Source organism: Antechinus flavipes, chromosome 3 (genome assembly GCF_016432865.1).
Source record: "Antechinus flavipes isolate AdamAnt ecotype Samford, QLD, Australia chromosome 3, AdamAnt_v2, whole genome shotgun sequence".
NCBI classification, from domain to species: domain Eukaryota; kingdom Metazoa; phylum Chordata; class Mammalia; order Dasyuromorphia; family Dasyuridae; genus Antechinus; species Antechinus flavipes.
The window spans coordinates 607,636,634-607,656,381 of record NC_067400.1 but is presented as its reverse complement, the minus strand read 5'-3'; the positions used below and the strand labels follow the sequence as shown (position 1 = coordinate 607,656,381).

Genomic DNA, 19,748 nt, shown 5'->3' with positions numbered 1-19,748 from the left:
TCCATAGCAGGATGCCCAGGAGGGGCTCACGCTGCCCCGATCCTCCTCCCTTCAGCTGGAGGTTAGCCAGGGGACCCCGCCAAGATGCCCTGGAAGGTGCAGATTGTGAATGGCCCCTGCTGCTGGCCAGACCCAGTAAAAGGAACATGGTTGCTCCCAGTTTGAGCTCCCACCACGGGTGCAGTATGAACACCGATGTGGGGCTGGAAACCAAGCCTCCGTAGCTCACTCTGCCAGCGCCATCTTGGGGGCTCCCCAATGCCCAGGATAACGCGAGACAAAACGAAGCCTGAAAACTAGGAGCCGCGGGCCAAGAAAGGCCTGTAAGGCCAGCTTCGCCTAAAGGAGCGGACACGCAAAAGCAACTCCAAGCTCTTTAAAAACTCTATTTGGTATGGGCCATTTGACTGCTGGCGTATTTTAGTCAAAGATATATATATTTTAGAAAGTCTCTTTAACATTTAAATATATTTCAATATGAATGTCTCACAGAACAAAAAAAGTCAAGTCTTTCCGTCACAAATACTGCAGCATTAAAATAAACACTTACCAAAATAAACAATATGAGTGATATACATATATATACGTTTGTGGGTATAGTCTATCGAGTTAGTCATATTGTCGCTTTGAGTCACAAAAGCACAATATAAATACAGAATCTGATTGGAATTCCATTTCCCCTGTTGTAATAAAAATACATTCTTTACCACTGACAATAAAGCTAGTGCAAGTGTCGGGCGGGCAGCCCCCTTGACCCCCGAGGGGCTCCTCACTTGGCTGGGACTTCGTACTTGAAAATGACGCTGAAGAGCCGGCCCCCCAGCCGGTCGGCCAGCCACGAGTTCTTGATGACGGCGAGCTTGAGGCTCTCGCAGCACAGGGCCGCGTAGTAGTTGGTGTGGATGGCGCGGCCCATGCCCTCGATGACCACCAGGTCCGTGCCGCGCTCCCGGACCAGCACGGCCAGCCCTTTGTCCAGACGGCTGCAAGGAAAGAGGCGTTCGGTGAGCCGGGGGTCCCCCGGCGAGTGTCACTCACCAGCACCCGCAGAACTGACAAAGTGACAGCGAGAAAGGGGAGATGACTCTCCCCCTCCTACCAGACGGGCACATCCCGCGCTGCCTTTTGTACAGACAGGGTATCCTTGGGAGGGAGCTCCTCTCCGGTGACTGCCTTCTTAGGGAACTCCTAATAGAGGGACCCCTTACACTGATAAAGGTCAGCGATCCTTCTCGGAACAAAGGAGGTGAAGTCACTTTAATTCATTAAGCATTTTTCAAGGCCCCATTACTATGGGACAATGAGTGGTTCAGGGGAAGACTCATCTTCTCAAGTTCAAATCAGTCCCCAGACCCTCACTGTCACTCCGGACAAGTCACTTAATCCTGCTTGCCTCAGTTTCCCTATCTGTAAAGTGAGTGGAGAAGGAAATGGCAAGACTCTCCAGCATCCTGGCCAAGAAAACCCCAAAAGGGATCACGGAGAGTCAGTTGTAATTGAACCACCACAAAAATCTATGTCCTAGAAAATATGCTGAGAGCTGGGACACAGACAGCTCAGCTGGGAGGAGAAAGAAGACAAAGCAAAGTAAAATGAAGTCATTTCATGGGTGGGTTCTAAGAACTGGAAGTAATGGGGGGAGGGGGAGAGTGCCTCATGGATGGGCAGGCACAAGAGCAGAGCCGTGAAAGCCACTGGGGGAAAAGAGGGAGCCCGCCGGGCCCTGCCCACCATCCCCAGGTGGCAGAAGCAGGACTTCAATATCGGGCTTTTCTGACTCCCTAGCACAACAATTTCTGGTTGGCAAAAGGATGCGTCTCATTAGAAAGAGCCTGGGCCCAAGAGCTGCTCCTTGCAGCATTCTGCTGGGCAACCCGGCTACCCAGGACCAGCATCTTAAAATAAACCGATGCACAATCTGGAAGCTGGGAACTCCACCCGGGCTCGTCTGGCGGGTGAAGCCGCCCAGGATGAGTCTGGCCCCTCCAGCAGACGCTGAGGTAGGCCCCTTACAAGCCGCCAACAAGAGCATGGCCATTCTAGTGATGGCGTGGGGAGGTGGTGGCCATTCTGCTTCAAGCTGGCAGATGAAAAGCTTTTCCCAAGTCAGTCTGGGTAAGGAATCTGCCTTCTCGCCCATCCCCACACCAATGCCTGGGCACCAGGTCTCGGGGCCTTGAGCCTCCACGGGCCTCTCGGCACCTTTATACCCAATGGGACACTTAAGACAAGGGGAGCTGCCGGCTGCACCTCTGCCCCCAATGCCCACTGCACAATATGTGGGGGCAGAGGCTACCAACTGGCACAATCTGTCATGGTCATAAAATAAGGACACTTGGGGAGGTACCGTGAAGAGCCTCCCAATAGTTGGTGCCAATGCCTCCTTTCCATGCCGTGCCCGCAGCGCGGTTCTTTCTGCCCCCACTGCTCCTAGCCCGCCCCTTTCGCCACCTGTCTGCCGGAGCTCCCGGATTACCTCAGATCCAAGCATGGCGAGCTCGAGCCCGTCTGCACCAAGAGCAGCTTGTCTTCCTTCAGGGCACATCTGAGGGAGACACAACACAGGCGCTGAGCCCCACGAGGGCGCGCCCCCAAGCCCCACAGGAGGCTCCAACACCCCCAGGCCCGCGCTGCCTCCATCTTGCCCGCCCGCCTGCTGGGAGCCCCCGCAGGACAAGCTCACTCACTGGATGAGGGGGTCCATGGCTGCTATCCGCTCGGTCACAATCAGAGACTCGTTGTAGGTCACGTCATTGAGGGCAGGTCCAGAATTACAGGCTAATATGACCTGGGGCGAAAAGGGCCACTGTCAGCGCTGGAGCGGGCACTGGCCCAGAGAATGGGACTACGGGGGCTCCCGCTCTGGCGTGACGGACGTTCAGGGACAAAGCTAAGCAGGGAGAGCGCGTGTCCTCAGGCAGCCCCCAAGCCTAACACTGGGGAGCAGAAAGGCCCGGCGGCTGTCTGCCCCGTGAGGCGCCTTAACCTGCTACGAAACAAAGAAGCCAGAGTGATCTCAGACCCCTCCTAAGGCGGGGGTCTGCAGGCCCCCCCACTCGCCGCGAGGGGCCGACTCTTCCCACACTAGGAGCCCCAGTCACCTCAGTCTCGGCAGCTAGACTCCTGGCAAGGAGTGACATGTCCCGGTCTGGCCAGAGAAAAGGTCCCGGTACTGGGCGGCACACACTCACCTCCGTTCCTCTAGAGAGTAGCTCCCTGACAAAGGGGAAGACTCCCAAAATGATGTCTATTCCACTGTTATCTGCGAAAATTAAGGCACATTTATGAGGGGGACCCTGCAAGACAAAACCAGGATGTTCAGTTTGGAACAGGAGCTTCTCGATTCAGCAATCGTCAGTGCAGAAGCAGAGTCCCCGAGGCGGAGGGTCCCTGCGGAGGGAGCAGCGCCGAGCGCGAGGGCTCTTCCCGACCTCGGACCGTAGCTCGCCTCTCGGCCTTGGCCCCGCCCTCCGGGCCCCCTGCTCCTGCTGCAGGGCTGCACCCCCACCCCGGCCCTCAGTGACAGGCAGAAGGACCCCGAGGCTTCTCAGTTCCCCAATACCGACTCTGCCTTCCCCACACGTTCACTATTCTGTGGACACCATTAAACAGCTAAGGCTGGAATGGGTGTCTGTAAAGTCCCTACGAAGGGCCTGAAAGTGCTGGAGATGCAAAGGAGGGAAGTAAACATTCTGCCGGGGGAGACGACAGGTGCATCACCAGGCACGTGGGGGAGGACAGAGGAGGCGGCTCATCGGCCGAGGGGCCTGGGAAAGGCCTCCTGCAGAAGGTGGCATTGAACCCAGCCCTGAAGGAGTTAAAGGTCACTGGGCTTTTATTGGAGAAACATAAAAATCCCTAAAACGTGCATTGTACACGTGTGTTCACACACACAAGTCTGCACATTCACAGGCTCATTCTCATGTACACATGCAGGCTCATTATCCGCCCCCTCTCCCCAGAACAGACAGCCCCAGCCTGGTCAGGCCTGTTCCCTCCCCCCACCAGAGCCCAGGACCCATGAATAGGTCTTTCAGGGAGCCCATCTTGGGCCCCATTTGCAGCACTGGCAATGTCCAGGCCTCCGCTCTCCCCCAGGGCTCTTCCCTCACACTGCCGGGCCCACTCTTTTTCCCCCAAGCTCTATCAAAACAAAGTAAAAGGAGGCGGGAGGGCAGAGACGCCCAGCGGTCTGGGGTGACACCCTCCCAAGAGTGGAGCCACATGGAATCCCGGCTCCCCCTCGGGTCAGAGCACGAGGCCGGCGCTCACTCGGACAGTCTGGACAGTTGTGGACACACACCCACCTTGAGCCGCTGCAGCCACTCCCCATAGGAGTCCACCAGCCAGGGGCGCTCTAGAGCAAAGACAGAAGACGGTCCTGTTAGCAAGCCCTGTACCGTCTGGGAGTCCTCCCGGGTCAGGCAAGGGCAGCTCCTCCACCCGGGGCCGCCTCGGAGACTTGGGGTGTTTCAGTGGGAAGAAGGGAAATTAAACTGGGCAGAGGCCTTCCGGCTCACTCAAGCCCTCCAGGCAGTGCTAGTGGCCAGCGGGCTGTCCCAGGAGGGCTAGCTTCAGCAGGTGGGGCAGCCCAGGCAGCACTAGCCATCAGTCAGTCATAGGTTATCCCAGTGAGCAATGGCCGTCAGTGACTATGCAAGCAGTGCTGACCGATGGTCAGCGGGTTATCCCAGGCTCCTCACCCCCGGCCTGGTCGGCCCAGCCCAGCCATACCTTGCAATTTCTTCTTGGCTTCTTCAAATCCAAACTGTGGCTCGGATTCCAGGACACTAGACAAGAAAAAAGCCATGACTAAGAAGCCTGCTAGTCCGACTTGTTCTACACGGAGAGCGGGACTACAACGTAACAGCTGAACCACCAGACCCCCAGACTGTGGGGGGGAAGGGGGACATGAGGGATGACAGAGCCCATCTCCGGAGACTGCGCCAGAGGCTCCTGCTCCAGACCAACTCTGGGGTCTGGGAGACAGCGAAGTTTCTCTAGCAACAGGGGACTCCCTATTCCGGGGTGGGGGGAAGTAGCTGCAAACTAATGGGATGTCTCAGAGCTGCCCAATTCTCAATCACAGTCCACGACATGCAAAAGACATGCAGGGCACGCCGAGAACGTGGAAAACTAATGGCAGGGCTGGTCCGCGTGTCCCCCCAGACAGTAGAGAGACTCCAAACGTTAACTAGAGGGGAAAGGGAAGGAGGGGTGGGGGCAGAGGGCTCTAACAGGGCAGAAAACACCAACATTGCTTGGGTTGTAGGTTTCTTTCAAGTCCAACAAAAGTTGGGGGAAAAAAGGGTTACAAAGCTCAGATCATTCCCCACAGCACATTTAGAAAAGGGGAGCAGGGCAGGGTCATTTCAAATCACCAGGAAATGTCATTAGTTTAAATCAGAGGCTTTTCTCTAGTTTTGTACACACACAGAGTGAAGGGAAGGCTGTAATTCAGTACAGCTCTAAGTTGCTTTAGTAATTAAAAAGGGGTCAGAATAAAAACAAAAATATTATGATACATTCTAAACATCAGGATGCTCAATTACATGATCATGGGGAACATTTTTAGAATGCTCTTTTTTTATTTTTTATATATATATATATATATATATATTTAAAGAAAATCAGTCAAGGTGAGGGTTTTATCAGGGGAATGGATTTTATTCTTTTTTTTAAAGCCCTCTCCAACATCAGTGGGTTTCATTCAGACAGTGGAGGCCTGTGACTCAGTGGCGGGGAATGAGTTTCCAGCTTGGGATGGCCAGGCGTGTGCTAAGAGTTCAGGAGAAAGCCTGAAAGCAGCCCCTGGGCCCACCACCACCAGCCAGGCTGGCTCTCCGTGCAGGCCACGTTGGCCCTGGAGCACCCACGGGCAGGGAGGGACCCAGACCAGTTTAAAGCATGGCCTTGGGCTCGACAACCATTCCAGACACAGCAGCGGTGGGTGCACAGGGGTGGGAAGGGACAGTCACATTCACACCATTCAACTCAACTGGGGCTGGGGTCTCCGGATGGGAAAGAAAAACCAAAATGGGGTGGAAGGAAGGTGCTTAGAAACAGTGCCGTGAAACATTGAACACCTACTCTGAGACTGCTTTTGCTCCCCAGTCAAAGACATTCCCCGCAAGAAGTCCTTTCACCAGAGCAAACTGCCTCTCCTCCCAGCCTAATGAATCCAAAGATTTGATTACTCTTTGAAAACATTTTAACGCTATGCCATTTTCTTTCTGCTTTACCTGTAGAAAGATACGAGACATTGGATACACAGGTGAAGAAATCGCCTTTCCCAGCAGCAGCCGTTCAGTCCCCAAGATCACTTCCAAGCCCTCAAGCATCTCCTCTAGGTCCGTGGCCTCTACCGGACCAACAATCACTGTTATCGGGCAGCGCCCGGCACAGAGACAGACGCGACTATTCTCCGGGCCTCAGAGAGCGCCAGGGATGGGCCCTTGTAGCTCAAACACCGCTCCGGGGACAGCCTCCCTGCTCCGGCCACGACCAGGGCACTGGTCAATGGGGTGAGGGCAGGGGGATGGCCCCCATCCAACCAGGTGTTTGTAACATGAGAAATCCGAATGGGAACGACGGGAAAGTGCTAGGCCGGGAGCCGCCTGGTCACTGGGCTGTCCCCAAGCAGCGCCGAAGGGAGGGGGAGGGAGACAAGGCAGGCCAGAAAGGCCTCCTCCCCCAGGCGGCTCTGCTCCGCACCAGGACAGTCCGACAGGGCCAGCAGCTGAGAGCCCCACCTGACCTTCTGCCCCCGAGAGGCGGACTTGGGCCTCACGGACAGAAGAAACTGCCCAGGAGTCTGACACTCCTGACCACGTGTGACCCCCCCAACCAGGAACACACCCCGCGCATCTCATTTATTTATGCTACGTGGAAAGAGTCCTGACAGCAACTGCTCCAATGAGTCTGACAAATGTCACTTGTCGAACCCCGACACTCGGCATTCTGAGGCCCAACACCTTTTCCAGCGGCTTAATCGTCCCCAGCGAGAGGACGGACGGACTTGGGGATCCTGCCCAGCCCCCACTCGGGGCTGGCGGCACTGGGAGGATCTGGCCTCGGCTCCTTCCTTCCCAAGAGGACACCCCAAAGGCCCGGGCTCCGCCCCGAGCCCACTTGGGCACGGCCGCCTTTTTAAAGGCCCTGCTGGCCCAGCGATCGCCATTTCTCTGAGGGAGATCCAGGCGCCTTCCTCCACTTGCCTCGTTCTGGGGATCCCAAGGGGTGCTTGGGTAACTCCATAGTCCCCAGCAGAGCCAGAAGCCTGGTCTCGCCTACGGATCCTGCTGAGATCTAGCTGGCTCGCTCTCTCCTCTCTCTCCGCCCTCCTCCCTCCCCCCTACCTGGTCAGCTTGGGTGTAAGAGTACCCCACACGATACCTCTACGTGATCTATGGGGGAAATCACCGTGGCGCCTTCAATCCACAGCCTTTCAGCAGACACTGCCAACAGAGAGGGCCGACTTAGTTTGGGGGGGAGGGTACGGACACCCTCACGAGCAGCTGCTTAGTCACTGGGGCCAGTCACCACAGAGCTAATGTTTTCTTGCCACTGATCAGAAGCTGGTGACGGGCAAGACGGCCCCCTTGTCTCTCACCCTTTCCCAGCCTTGCACGTGACCCAGCTCCCTTCACAAATCAGGCAAAACTGAGGAAACCGAAGCGAGAGGCTGCAGACTTACATTTCTGTCCACTCTGGAAGAAAAACAGGACTTACTTGTGAATAGGGGTCTGGGAAGTTGAATTCGTTCAGACAGTGCTCCCTTGTTTCTAACAGGCTCCTCACTGTTAAGGTTCCATAGGCACTAAATGAAAGACCGAGAGAGCGAGGGGGTCAGCGCTGCTGGGAGAAGGGGGATGGGGCGGCCTGGCCCGGAGCCCACCAGATGAGGACGATCAGACTTGCCCATCTTTGTGTCCTACCACCTGGAAGGAGGGAACTTGGGGGAACTGTTGGGATTATTTAATTTGGATAAAAGCAAACACTCGTCTCCAGCATAAGGCAGAGAGACATAGGCAGGGGGAGCACCAGGACGACCCCAGCCTTTGTGCGCCCAGAGACCCCCGGCCCGAGCCCCTTTAGCAGCCTGCTCCCGGGACCATCAGGGCCACCACCCTGAGAAGGCGATGGCCACGTCCTCCCTGCGGCTCACTTTCCACACAAACCGCCCTTCTCTGCCCCCTTTCCTCACTAGGGTGTCTTCTCTAGTAGGAAGAAAGCTCCTTGAGGGCGGGGGCTGCACATTTCTTCCTGTATTTCTATTCCTCGGCACTTAACAGGGGAGGGCACTTATATAAAGCGCTAAGCTTTACTTATTTGACCCTCACAACAACTTGGAGGAGAGAGGGTAAGTGCTCCTTCTTTCCCCATTTTACTGAGGAGAAAACTGTGGCAGGCACTTTCAGAGCTTGCTCAGAGTCAGGGGGCATATCGGAGCTAAGGCTTGCCGACCCCAGCGCCGTGCAGCACTGCAATGCCCAGGGGCCTCCGGGCAGGGTCCAAACAACAAAATGGCAACAACTGCACCGTCCTTCTTGGTTCAGAGGTGGACGGGGGAGAATCTGAAAGCCGTGGGGACCTCCCGAGACGGGGGCGAGCGCAGCGGAGCTGCTCATTTGCTTCCTTTCAAAGGGGGAGAGAGACTAACGACTGCAAGATGCCCCTTACAGGAAAAGGGTTCGCAGCCACTTTCCAGGTGCCAGTTACAACCTGGGCTCTTCCATGGACGCCCGAGGCCCATCAGCCGCCTGGGATCAGCGAGCTGGGAAGGCCAGAGCGCCAAAAACCCCTGAGATGCAGGAGCGGGAGGCCCGAGACACGGAGAGGGCAAGGGACGCGGGACAGGAAAGCGACCTCGTCTTCTTCTATCAGGGCCGAGGGGGCGGCGCATGTGGGGGGGAGGGGAGGGGACGTGCTAGGGACTCACAACGGCTGATGTCTCAGCGTCTGGAGCTTGTTCCAATACTTCTGCCGGAATTTCTCGGCACGTTCTGCCGCGTCCATGGCATCCGGCTGGCTGGCTATGGCCCGGTGCACGACCTGGCAGAGACAGAGCAAAGCTGTTTCAAAACGAGAAGGCGCTTGTGCCCCGGGCTCAAAGTGGCCGCTCGCAAGAGGAGGCCCGGAGCAGGCCCAGGGGAGCCCAGGGACCTGAGAACCAGAGCTCCGGTGAGTGCACAGTGAACAGCACGGAAGCATCACTGCCCAATTACTGGCACTTTATACTGGAAAAGGCGTGTGAGCAGATGCTCAGTAGTGAGCAGAGAGGGGAAACGAGGCCTAGGAGATCAACAAATCCTGAGAAGGCCAATGGGCGGGGGACAGAGAAGGGCGGACTTGAGTGGTTAGCCAAACAGTGATTTTTCTCTTCTTTAAGGAGGGAGGGACACATTGGTAAATGTGGGTGATGTCGAAACAAAAGATCAGCAAATTTTTTTTAATTTGCTACAAGGAATGCTCCCTGGACAAGGGGAAAGGGACAGGGCTTTACTCAAAACTGAACGGTAGAAAGGTAAAATGTATCAATTAAAAACAGTTCCATTTTTCTAGTTTCCCTGCCTACTCAGAAGCCCCTGTCGTACAAAAGCATGCTGCAAAAGCAAGCCGCCGAGGTGACCCCCCTGGAGGGAGAACAAGAAGAGGGATGGGGAACCAGGACCGAGCCAAGAAAGCAGGGGCTGCCCCTGAGGAGGGTGGGGAGTCACCTGGCCCAGGGGAACTCTGCCCTCAGAAGGGCCATAGTCCATGGGTGATGTATCCTGAGGGACGGCTACAGGGAGTTAATGAAAACAAAGTCCTACAGAAGCAGCTACACCCAAAGAAAGAACACTGGGAAACGAATGTGAACTGTTTGCATTTTTGTTTTTCTTTCTGAGTTGTTTTTACCTTCTGAATCAAATTCTCCCTGTGCAATAAGAGAACTGCTCGGTTCTGCACACATATATTGTATCTAGGATATACTGCAACATATCTAACATATATAGGACTGCTTGCCATCTGGGGGAGGGTGGAGGGAAGGAGGGGAAAAATCGGAACAGAAGCAAATGCAAGGGATAATGTTGTAAAAAAAATTACCCTGGCATGGATTCTGTCAATATAAAGTTATTATAAAATAAAATAAAATATTATTTTTAAAAAAAGAAAAGAAAAGAAAACAAAGTCCTAGTTCGGGGACTGCGGCACCGAGAGATCTCAACTCCCCTCTCCGAGCCTCACGTCCTCAGCTGGGAAATGTGGGAATCGGGCTCGGTGACTGGATGATTCTCCGAGAGCCCCTGGGCCTCCTCTCATCATGAGGAGAGGAAGAATGGAGGCTGACTTGTAGGCACTCTGCAATAACTCACTCCAGGCAAGTTCAAATCCAGTCTGCCACACTGACAGCCTCTGCTGGCAAATCCCTTGCCTTGGCTGCCTCACAAGCACCTCCCTGGAAGGGTTATTGTGAGGTTCAGAGGGGAGCCACACAGCACAAGGACAGCACATACAGTAGGCACTAGATAAACGCTTATTCCCCCCTTCCCTCCATGCATGATCCATTTCCACCAGGGGCTCTAGTTGGCTCCAGCCAATCAGGAGCAGCAGTTCCTTGCCAACTCCAGGGAGCCACTTCCTGCAGAGCCCAAGGAAGCAACAAAAGTAGGCCCCGTGGAGAAGTCCTTGTCGCTACCAGAATGGCGACTCCCTGAGGCAGAGGCTGCTTCCTTTTTTTTTTCTGGATTCCCAATCCTGGCACAGAGCCTGGCACACAGAAGTAGCTTCACTCGCTTGGCAATTACCCGGCTGACCCATGTCCCCATCTTCACCCACTTTCACCAGCTCCCCCTTCTGACCAAAGGTCCCCTGCTGGGCAGACACTGTCAGAATGGAGGGACTATAACTGAGGGTGGGCCCGTTAGCCCAACAGGAAGCCAGCTGGAGCTCAGTTTCCCCCTTGCTGACACTCACTAGCCAATATATCTACTTCCCTTCAAAAGTCTCTTCTCATCTACAGGACCGAGACCACTGTTTTCTAGATGTAGAACGTTTACCGAGGAACACCCTTGTTTTGCCTCCACCTCCCTCTGCAATCTATTTTAGGTTCTACTATTCACCACCAGCAAGGTTATAGCAAAGAATCCAAACCATCAGAAAAACACCCGCTGAAAGGAAATGATGCTTTGAAAAACAACAAACCACACAGAGGTCCAAGGAACCCGCTTCCTAAGAGTCCTTGGCCATCTTCATTCTCCTCTCCCAACATGCAATAGCTCAAAAACATTTATTTAAAATATTTAATTTCTGAACACTCACCCCATCAAGAGCTTCCTCAAAGCAGGTAAGCCAGTATTTCCGGGCCATGGCATCATCCGTAAGGTCAACCGTATCAGGGATGTAGGAAGATGGATCCAGGAGAAGAGGCAGATTAACCAATGGCCTTTCTAATCGATCCATTTCCAACAAATCAAACTGCAGAGAAAAGAGAAGAGGAGCCCCCAGTGAGGTCACTTAGTGTTTCAGAAGTCCAAACCTCCCTTTTATAGTTTTAAAATTATTTTCCACAGAAGACAAGTTGAATTTTTCATCCTTATTTTGTGCCACAGTAAGAAAACTATAGTCCAACTTCTTGTCACCAACCCAAACCTTCCTTCCATCTCTTCTCATGTATATTTTTTCCTTCTTATATATTTTGTACCCATCTATTTATTTCTATCATGTATTCTCTATTTAAGAGTCGGGTCTTGTTTCCTATTTATTTTTATGGTTTCTACAGATAGCAGTTAAGCTAACTCAAACCCTGATGGGTCCTTATAACTGCTTTCTCTTGCTTCAAAGGAAAGAAGGGCTTAAAGGCTGCCTGGGATATATTTTCCTAATAGAACTCACTCCTCTAGATCCCCATCAGCCCATGTTTCTCAGAAAGAAGAGAACTCGCAGGCCTCTCCCCAGGCTGCATCTGAGAACACACAGCCACAGGACCCATTTCTCCTTCTGCCTGGAGGAAGGAAGAATGGATCAAGTGCTCAGTGCAGGATAAGGCAGTAAGAACTTCCCAAAAAAGGGGAACCTGGGTTTCATATAACCTGATTTGGAAACGTGACTAATTCATTAGAGGAATGGCTATTAAGCTTTCAAGTTAATGACAAAGAATAATTGCATTAGGAGCACGTAAGACTAGAACAGTGCACGGAACAGTAAAGTATAATATGGATAATTTCAATTACACTAAATTAAAAAGGGTTTTGTACAAATAAAAAACATAGCCAAGATCAGAAGGAAAGCAGAAAACTGGGAGGGAAAATTGCTAAACAGTTTCTCAGATAAAGATCTCATATCTCAAATGTATTCCTAAAGACTTAACAGAGTTCTTTATATAAGTCATTCTCCAATTGATAAATGGCCAAAGGATATGAAAAGTCAATTTTCCAAAAATGAAATCAAAACCATTTATAGTTATATGAAAAACTGTTCTAAATCATGATTAGGGAAATGCAAATTAAAATAACCTTGAAATAGCATTTTACACCTATCAGACTGGCTAAAATGGCAGAAGGGAAAGTGACAAATGTTGGAGGGGATATAGAAAAACTAGGATACTAATTGTGAACTGATCCAACCATTTTAGAAAACAATCTATAATTATGCCCAAAGGGTTATTAAAATAGTGAGTCTCTTTGACCCAGCAATACTTACTAGATTTTTTCCAAAGATAATTAGGGAAAAAGGAAAAGAACGTATATATTCTAAAATATTTATAGTAGCTCTCTGAATGGTAGCAAAGAATTGGACATTGAAGGGATGCCCATCAACTGGGGAATGGTGGAAAAGCTGGGGTATATGAGTGTGACAGAATACCACTAGGCTCTTGGAAATGAGGAGCTTAATCATCTTAGAAAAACACGGATAGACTTGCACAAAATAATGAATAGACAAAGGAGCAAAACCAGGAGAACATAGTATATGGAACAACAATATTGTTTTGTTTTGTTTTATTGCTAAGGCAATTGGGATCCTGAGGCCCATGATCATACAGCTAGGAAGTGTGTCTGAGGCCAGGTCCTCCTGACTTCAGGGCTGGTGCTCTATCTCCCGTACCAACTAGCTGCCCCACAATAATATTATTTTAAGAAGAACTGAGCAACTAAATCATTTTGACTATTATAAATACCCTGATTAACTACAAAGAACCTATGAATGCTACCTGCATCCAAAGAACAGAATTGTGTATAAAATGATTTTGCATATATATGTACATATGTCTATACATATACACATATACGTATACATATACATACATATGTATATATGTGTATAAATATACGTGTGTGTATGTGTGTGTTTATGAAATAATTTGTGTCTAACAGAAGCCATTTCAGGGGAAAGGGAGAAAAAAGAAAAAAGTTACATAACCTTATATTTCAAAATAGCAAGTTGTACATAATTTGCAGTTTCATGTACAATCATCTTTTTTTAATAATGTGATAAAAATGCTTGGTTTTAGTTTTTACAAGTTCAGAATGAAATAAAATAAAAGACGAAGTACTTTGCATTGTTTCTCCAAAGACTCTCTGTATGGATGCCAATAAGCAAGAACTCTAGTTGATAGTCAGACTATAATAATTTCTCCCACTAAGATCATAGCTCTCCTGGAGAAAACAGAGGTGAGCCTAGGGCTCAGGATGGCTTTATCAGCACAGCATAAGCCTAGAAACAAAATTTTTGTCCAAGAATTGGCCCGGCTAGATGTGAATTACCCAAGAAACTGAGATCTGTTGAGGTCCGGAGCAGGCGGCAGGGGACTCGATTGTTTATTGGTGTGATCACACTTCCCTCTCATTTTCTGATTTTGAGCAGGGGTCCCTAGAGGTCCCTACACTACTGAAAGGAGTCTATTAGTCTGGATTTCACAGGGTGGTGAAATCAATCAATCACCAATCTCTGAAATAATTAAGTGATTTACTTTAGCTCTTTAATCTAGTCAATCCTGAGAATGCCCTCTGACACCCTGGAATCATCCAATAACTGCTTCTTTGTTAAAGGTGAAGGACCTTCACAGGCAATCTCAAGCAATTTCTAGGTTAATTTGGGCTAGACTTGGCTTCGACCATATTCTGGGCCTGATGGGAAAGCCTTTATTTCCTAGGTATGTTGTTACTATTCAATTCACAACTGAATTGCTATAACCATCCTTTCCGTTTTTCAACACGTGGGGATCTCTTGTGCTACATTTCCTCGGCTACAAAAGTAATGTCATTTTGGATATGGTTATTCAATAAACCTGTGACAGTCCATGAAATTGGAGATTTCCACCATGACACAGCTGTGAAATCAGCCATCTTGTCGTTGATTAACACTCAATCTTTGCTGGGTGACACTCGAAGGTTCAAACAAAGCACCATCCCTTGTCATTCGTTTGCTGAGGCCGTCCTCCAGGTTTGCCAAGGGGCGAGCCAACGGCTGGCCAAGTCCTCCTGGCCTGGCTGGCGGGCTGGACCTGCTCTCCACCTGCCCTGGGCCTCAGCAGAAAGGAACAGGCTGGAGACCCTGGAGTGGACAAGGCCATGCTGGGGGACGGCATGTGGTTGAATGAACAGAAATTCCTGGGCTCCAACCACTAGCCCACCATGTGACAACTGATAATAACAGCATTAATAAAGTAAAGTACTTTATGCGTATCATCTAACAATCCTCAACGACTCCAGGAAGTCGGTGCTATTATTATTATTATTCTCCTTTTATAGTTGGGGAAACTAAGGAAGACAACAACAAAGTTACTTGCCAGGATCTTACAGATAATGTCTAAGGCAGGATGCAAACTCAGGTAATCCTGAGTCCAAATGCAACCCATCTGGCCACTTAGCTGCCCATGATGTGATCCTTAACAAAGTTACAACAATGGGCTTTATTCCCCTACAGAGAATAATCTAAGACTATTTCAGGTTCTAGAACACCGTAGTTTTAGGAAAGGCTGAGGACTGAAAACTAAAAAAGAAATAAAACCCTCCACAATCCATGCTTTCTTGTGCCCTCACACCACCTACAAAGAGGTTCCAACGCGGCTAAATCTCAAGATCTGGAGTGAACCTGGGGATCGACAGGGAGTGAGTGGGCCCACGTGAGCTTGGGGGAGTTCCCAGCAGCAGGTCCGATGCTGAAGGCTCCAGAGCGAACAGGGCTAACGGCTAATGTTGCAGCGTGGCCAACGCCTCGCTGGTGAGCCGCAAGGCTCAAGGACGTGCCAGACATGAACGTTGTCCTTCAAGGGACAGAAAAAAGAGAGAGCGGGCTCTGGAGCCCAAGCTCCAAACATTCCCTCAGATACTTCTCGCTGTGGGAGCGAGACAAACCCTTCACTTCTGCCCGCCTGCCTCAGTTTCCTGCACTGTAAAACTGCCTCCCAGAATCATTGTGAGGATCAAATGAGAACATCTGTCAAGAGTCCTGCAAACAGTCTAGAAAAGGGACAGATGGGCAGTGGGGCCGAACACAGAGGCGGCAGCCCAAATCGGAGAGCAGAACACAGCTCTCCAATCACTCAGAAAATGCATTCACTAAGTTTGGATCAGAAATTCTGAGAAAAGGTCGCAGCAAGTCCTTGTTCCAATGCAGGATGGGAGGGCAGGGGCCAGAGTGTTCCTGAGCTGAGGAATGAAAGGGAGCCACAAGCAGAGATAAGTGTCCCGGGATAACAAGGGTCTTCTGGCAGCTCAGTCCCTTACAACTCCATCTGGGGTCACAGACCCAGGACAACCAACCCCCAGAATCTGACTGAGGACTGGGAAAAAACGGAGTTCTGGAACCTCCCTGGGTGGCCCTAAGGCCCAGAGCCTATCAGGGACTCATTTTTCTCCTTGAGCCCCCAAGAGAAGGCTCCATGGAGGGCAGGGCATCAGGACCACTGTATAGTGAGCCTTGTAGAACCTGCCGGCTGGCTAATCATGAGAGCCTGAGCACAGCTGCAGGATACAGACACTCAGCTGTTTCAGTCCAGAAGGGCAAGGAATGGATTTCCATGGATCACCCCACTCTAGGACAATGAAAAGCTACAAACCCCACCCCAAGTGAATTGGGGAAACAGAAGCAGGGAACATATGCTCAAGCCAAACGTCCTCCCCACCTCCTGGAGGTAAGCAGAGCCCAATTAACATGAAGTCCAAAGTCAAGAAGGAGGCTAGAAAAATAAGCAAATGGACAAAAAAAGAATCTGACCATAAGGAGCTACTATAACAAGTTCAAGAGACAAACTTAGAAGACATTGACTTGAAAATGTCTACAAGCAAAGCGTCAAAGAAAAAAATACAATTGGACACAAGCCCAATAAGAAATCCTAGGAGAGTTAAAGAAAGAAATTTTTAAAAAAGAAAAAAAAAAGACTTAAAAAACCAAATAAAGAAAGGTAGAGGGAAAATTTGAAAAAGATATAAAGTAACACAAGAAGATTACAAAAAATTAACAAATTTGTAAAAGAAATACAAAATAATTCTTTAAAAATTAGAATTGGTCAAATGGAAACTAATGATTCCACGAGTCATCAGAAAACAATAAAACAAAGTCAAAAGACTAGAAAAATATAAGAAAATGTCAAATATTTCATAAGAAAAATGACTGAAAAAATAGATCAAGAAGATATAATTTAAGAATCCTCAAACTATCCGAGAGCTATGAACAAAAAAAGAACCTAGACATATTTCAAGAAATCATAAAGCTGCCCAGATAGCTTAAAACTAGAGGACAAAATAGAATGAAAGAATCCACAGTTACTTCCTGAAAGAAACCTCAAATTTAAAACTCCCAGGAATAAATAAAGCCAAAATGCAGAGTTTCCAGGTCAAGAAAAAAATACTACAAGAAGCCAGAAAGAAAATCAGAATCACACAAGTTTAGCAGTCTTTAAAGGAATAGGGATAGTCCAGAAAGAAAAAGATCTAGGATTACAATCAAAATTAACTTGCCTAGCAAAACTGAGTACAATCCTATGGGGGGGAAATGGTTATTTAGTTTCAGAGATGACTATCAAGAATTCCTTATGAAAAGATCAGAGCTGAATAGAAAATCTGACATTCAAATGTGAGATTCCAGAGAAACATAAAGTGGTTAATATGAATAAGAAATTATAAGGAACAAAAAAAGTTAAACTATTTACATTTTTATATGGGGTGATGACATATGTAAACTATCATCACCAGGACTTTTAGAAGAAGTCTAATTAGACAAAGAATATGGGTTGGATGATCTTTAAAAAAAAAAAAAAAAAAAAAAAAAAAAAGAATGAAAAGATATGAAAGAGGAATGGCCTGGAAAGAGGGAGAGGGAAGAAAAAGAATGGGGAAAATTCTCACGTAAATGTGGAGTGAAAAGAGCGTAAAATGTAGGGGAAAGTGAAGTAAAATATAGGGGAGATAAACCCTTGAACCTCACTCTCATTTGAATTGGTTTAAGGAGAAAAGAATACTATTTGGTACAAAAATTCATCTTATCCCAACAGGGAAGTAGAGGAGAAATGGTTAAGGGAAAAGAACAGGGAGAGAAGAATAAAAGGGGAAGTAGGTTAAGGAAGAAAGTGATCAGAAATAAAATAGATTCTTAAAAAGGGAACAACGTAAAGAAAATAAGCATAGGAATGAGAAAAAGATAGAGGAAAATATACAATTAGCAACTATAACTATGAATGTAAATGGTATTAACTCACCCATAAAACGGAAGAGGATATCAGAATAGATTAGAAGCAAGAACTCATGTTGTTGACCAAAAAAGAAAAAAAAAATACATGCTTGAAAAAGATAAGAATTAAAAAAAAAAAAAAAGGCACTGGAACAGAATATATATGCTTCAGTTGAAGTAAAAAAAAAAAAAAGGAAAGGTAGAAATCATGATTTTAGGGAAAGCAAAAGCTAAAATCATACCTACTTAAAAGGAGTAAACTTAATGTAAGTTATACTTTACTAAAAGATACTATAGACAATAAGCTAAGATCAATGCTGAAAACATATGTATCAAGTGGCATAGAATTTAACTTCTTAAAGTAAAGTTAAATGAGTCACAAGTAGTTAGAAAAACTGTAATAATGGGGTGCATCAATTTCTACCTTTCATACCTGATAAATCTTACCATAAAATAAACAAAAAAGAAGTTGAAGAGCTGAATAGATTTTAAAATTCTTAGTTAGTTAGTTAGATAAGATAGACTTCTGGAAAATATTAAATGGCAATAATACCCATTCCTCAGCTAGACATGCCATGTTCAAAAAACCTGACCATTTATTAGGGTACAAAAATTTTACAAACAAATGCAGAAAAGTAAATATTAAATGTAGCACTTTCTAAATAAATAAAAAGTATTTTTAATAAAGGGTTTTAGAAACACAGCTTAAAAATTGGAAATTAAATAACAATCCTAAAAAAAGAATGGGTTAAAAAAATCATAGAAATTATTAATAATTTCATTAAAGATACAATAAGCACTTACCAAAACTTATGGGATACAGCCAAGCAGTGTGTATGGGGAAAAATTTATATCTCTAAGTGCTAATATATTCAATAAAAAAAGAATAAGAGCTATTCAACAAATTAAATTTATAAGGGAATAAACAAATTAAAGCCCCCCAATAAAACAACAAAGTAGAAATCCTGAAAATCACAGGCAAGATTAACAAAACTGAAAGCAAAAAAAAAAAAAAAAAACATGAATAAAACCAAAAGCTGTTTTAAAAATCATAAAATAGATAAGCCATTGATTAATTAGATTTTTTAAAAAAGAAAATCAAACTACCATATTAAAAATGAGAAAGGTAAAATTCACAAACAATGGATATGACATAAAATCAATTATTAAGAGCTATTTTTCTTAACTATATTCCAATAAAACTGAACCTACTTTTGCAGGGAGGGTAGTGGAAGAAGACAATTGGGGTTAAGTGACTTATCCAGAGTCATATGCCAAATAAGTATCAAGTGTCTGAGATAAGATTTGAACTTGGGTCCTCCTGACTTCATTTTGCCACCTTGCTGACCCTAATAAGCTTAATAAAATGAATGAATATTTTTAAAAATACAAACTACCCAGATTATTAGAAGGGGAGAAAGAATACTTTAATAACCCTATCTTAGAAAAATAAGTTGAACAAGCCATAAATGAACTTTCTATGAAAAAGCACCCAGGACCAGAAAGATATAAGAGAATTCTACTGAACAGTTAAGGAATAACTAATTCCAATACTATACAAACTGTTTAGAAAAGGAGTAAAGAAGGAATTCAATCAAATTCTTTCTATAATCTTGATATCTAAACCAAAAAAAAAAAAAAAAAAAAACTACACTAGCAAGATTATAGTCTTATGGTCATATACTATGTAACCAGGATGAATTTATATCAGAAATGCAGGGCTGTTCAAAACTGGGGGGAAAAAAAACTATTTTTTAAACTTATCAATAATAAAAGCAATAAAAATAAGATTGTATCAATAGTTCAAAAATTTTTTTTGATATACAATGCCCATTCCTATTAAAAACATTAAAAAATATAGGAATAATGCTTTTCATTTTAAGAAAAGCTCTATTTATCTGTGTAAAACCAAGAGGAAGCATTTCTATAATGGAGACAAGCTAGAAACCTTTCCAGTAAGACCAAGGGTGAAACAAGGACAACTATCATCACCATTATTATTCAAAGTTGTACTAGCTCTATAGTTCAAAGACATCAACATATAAAAACATAGCAGCTTTTCTTGGGGTGTTAAAGAACATGTCTATCAATTGAGA

The 19,748-nt window shown here is 47.1% G+C and overlaps 1 protein-coding gene across 1 annotated transcript in view; it reads right to left on the bottom strand.

Moving 5' to 3' along the window:
* Window positions 1–366: 366 nt before the first annotated feature.
* The window catches only part of PANK4 (pantothenate kinase 4 (inactive)), a 36,477-nt gene continuing 17,095 nt past the window's right edge, over window positions 367–19,748 (bottom strand). Inside the window, exons 10-19 of the mRNA XM_051988767.1 lie at window positions 11,305–11,460; window positions 8,942–9,054; window positions 7,732–7,819; window positions 6,091–6,242; window positions 4,735–4,790; window positions 4,308–4,357; window positions 3,192–3,296; window positions 2,688–2,788; window positions 2,477–2,545; window positions 367–983 (exon numbers count right to left, since the gene is read on the bottom strand). Of these exons, the coding sequence (XP_051844727.1) occupies window positions 770–983; window positions 2,477–2,545; window positions 2,688–2,788; window positions 3,192–3,296; window positions 4,308–4,357; window positions 4,735–4,790; window positions 6,091–6,242; window positions 7,732–7,819; window positions 8,942–9,054; window positions 11,305–11,460 (1,104 nt within the window). The 3' untranslated portion in view covers window positions 367–769. The remainder of the gene's footprint in view (window positions 984–2,476; window positions 2,546–2,687; window positions 2,789–3,191; window positions 3,297–4,307; window positions 4,358–4,734; window positions 4,791–6,090; window positions 6,243–7,731; window positions 7,820–8,941; window positions 9,055–11,304; window positions 11,461–19,748) is intronic.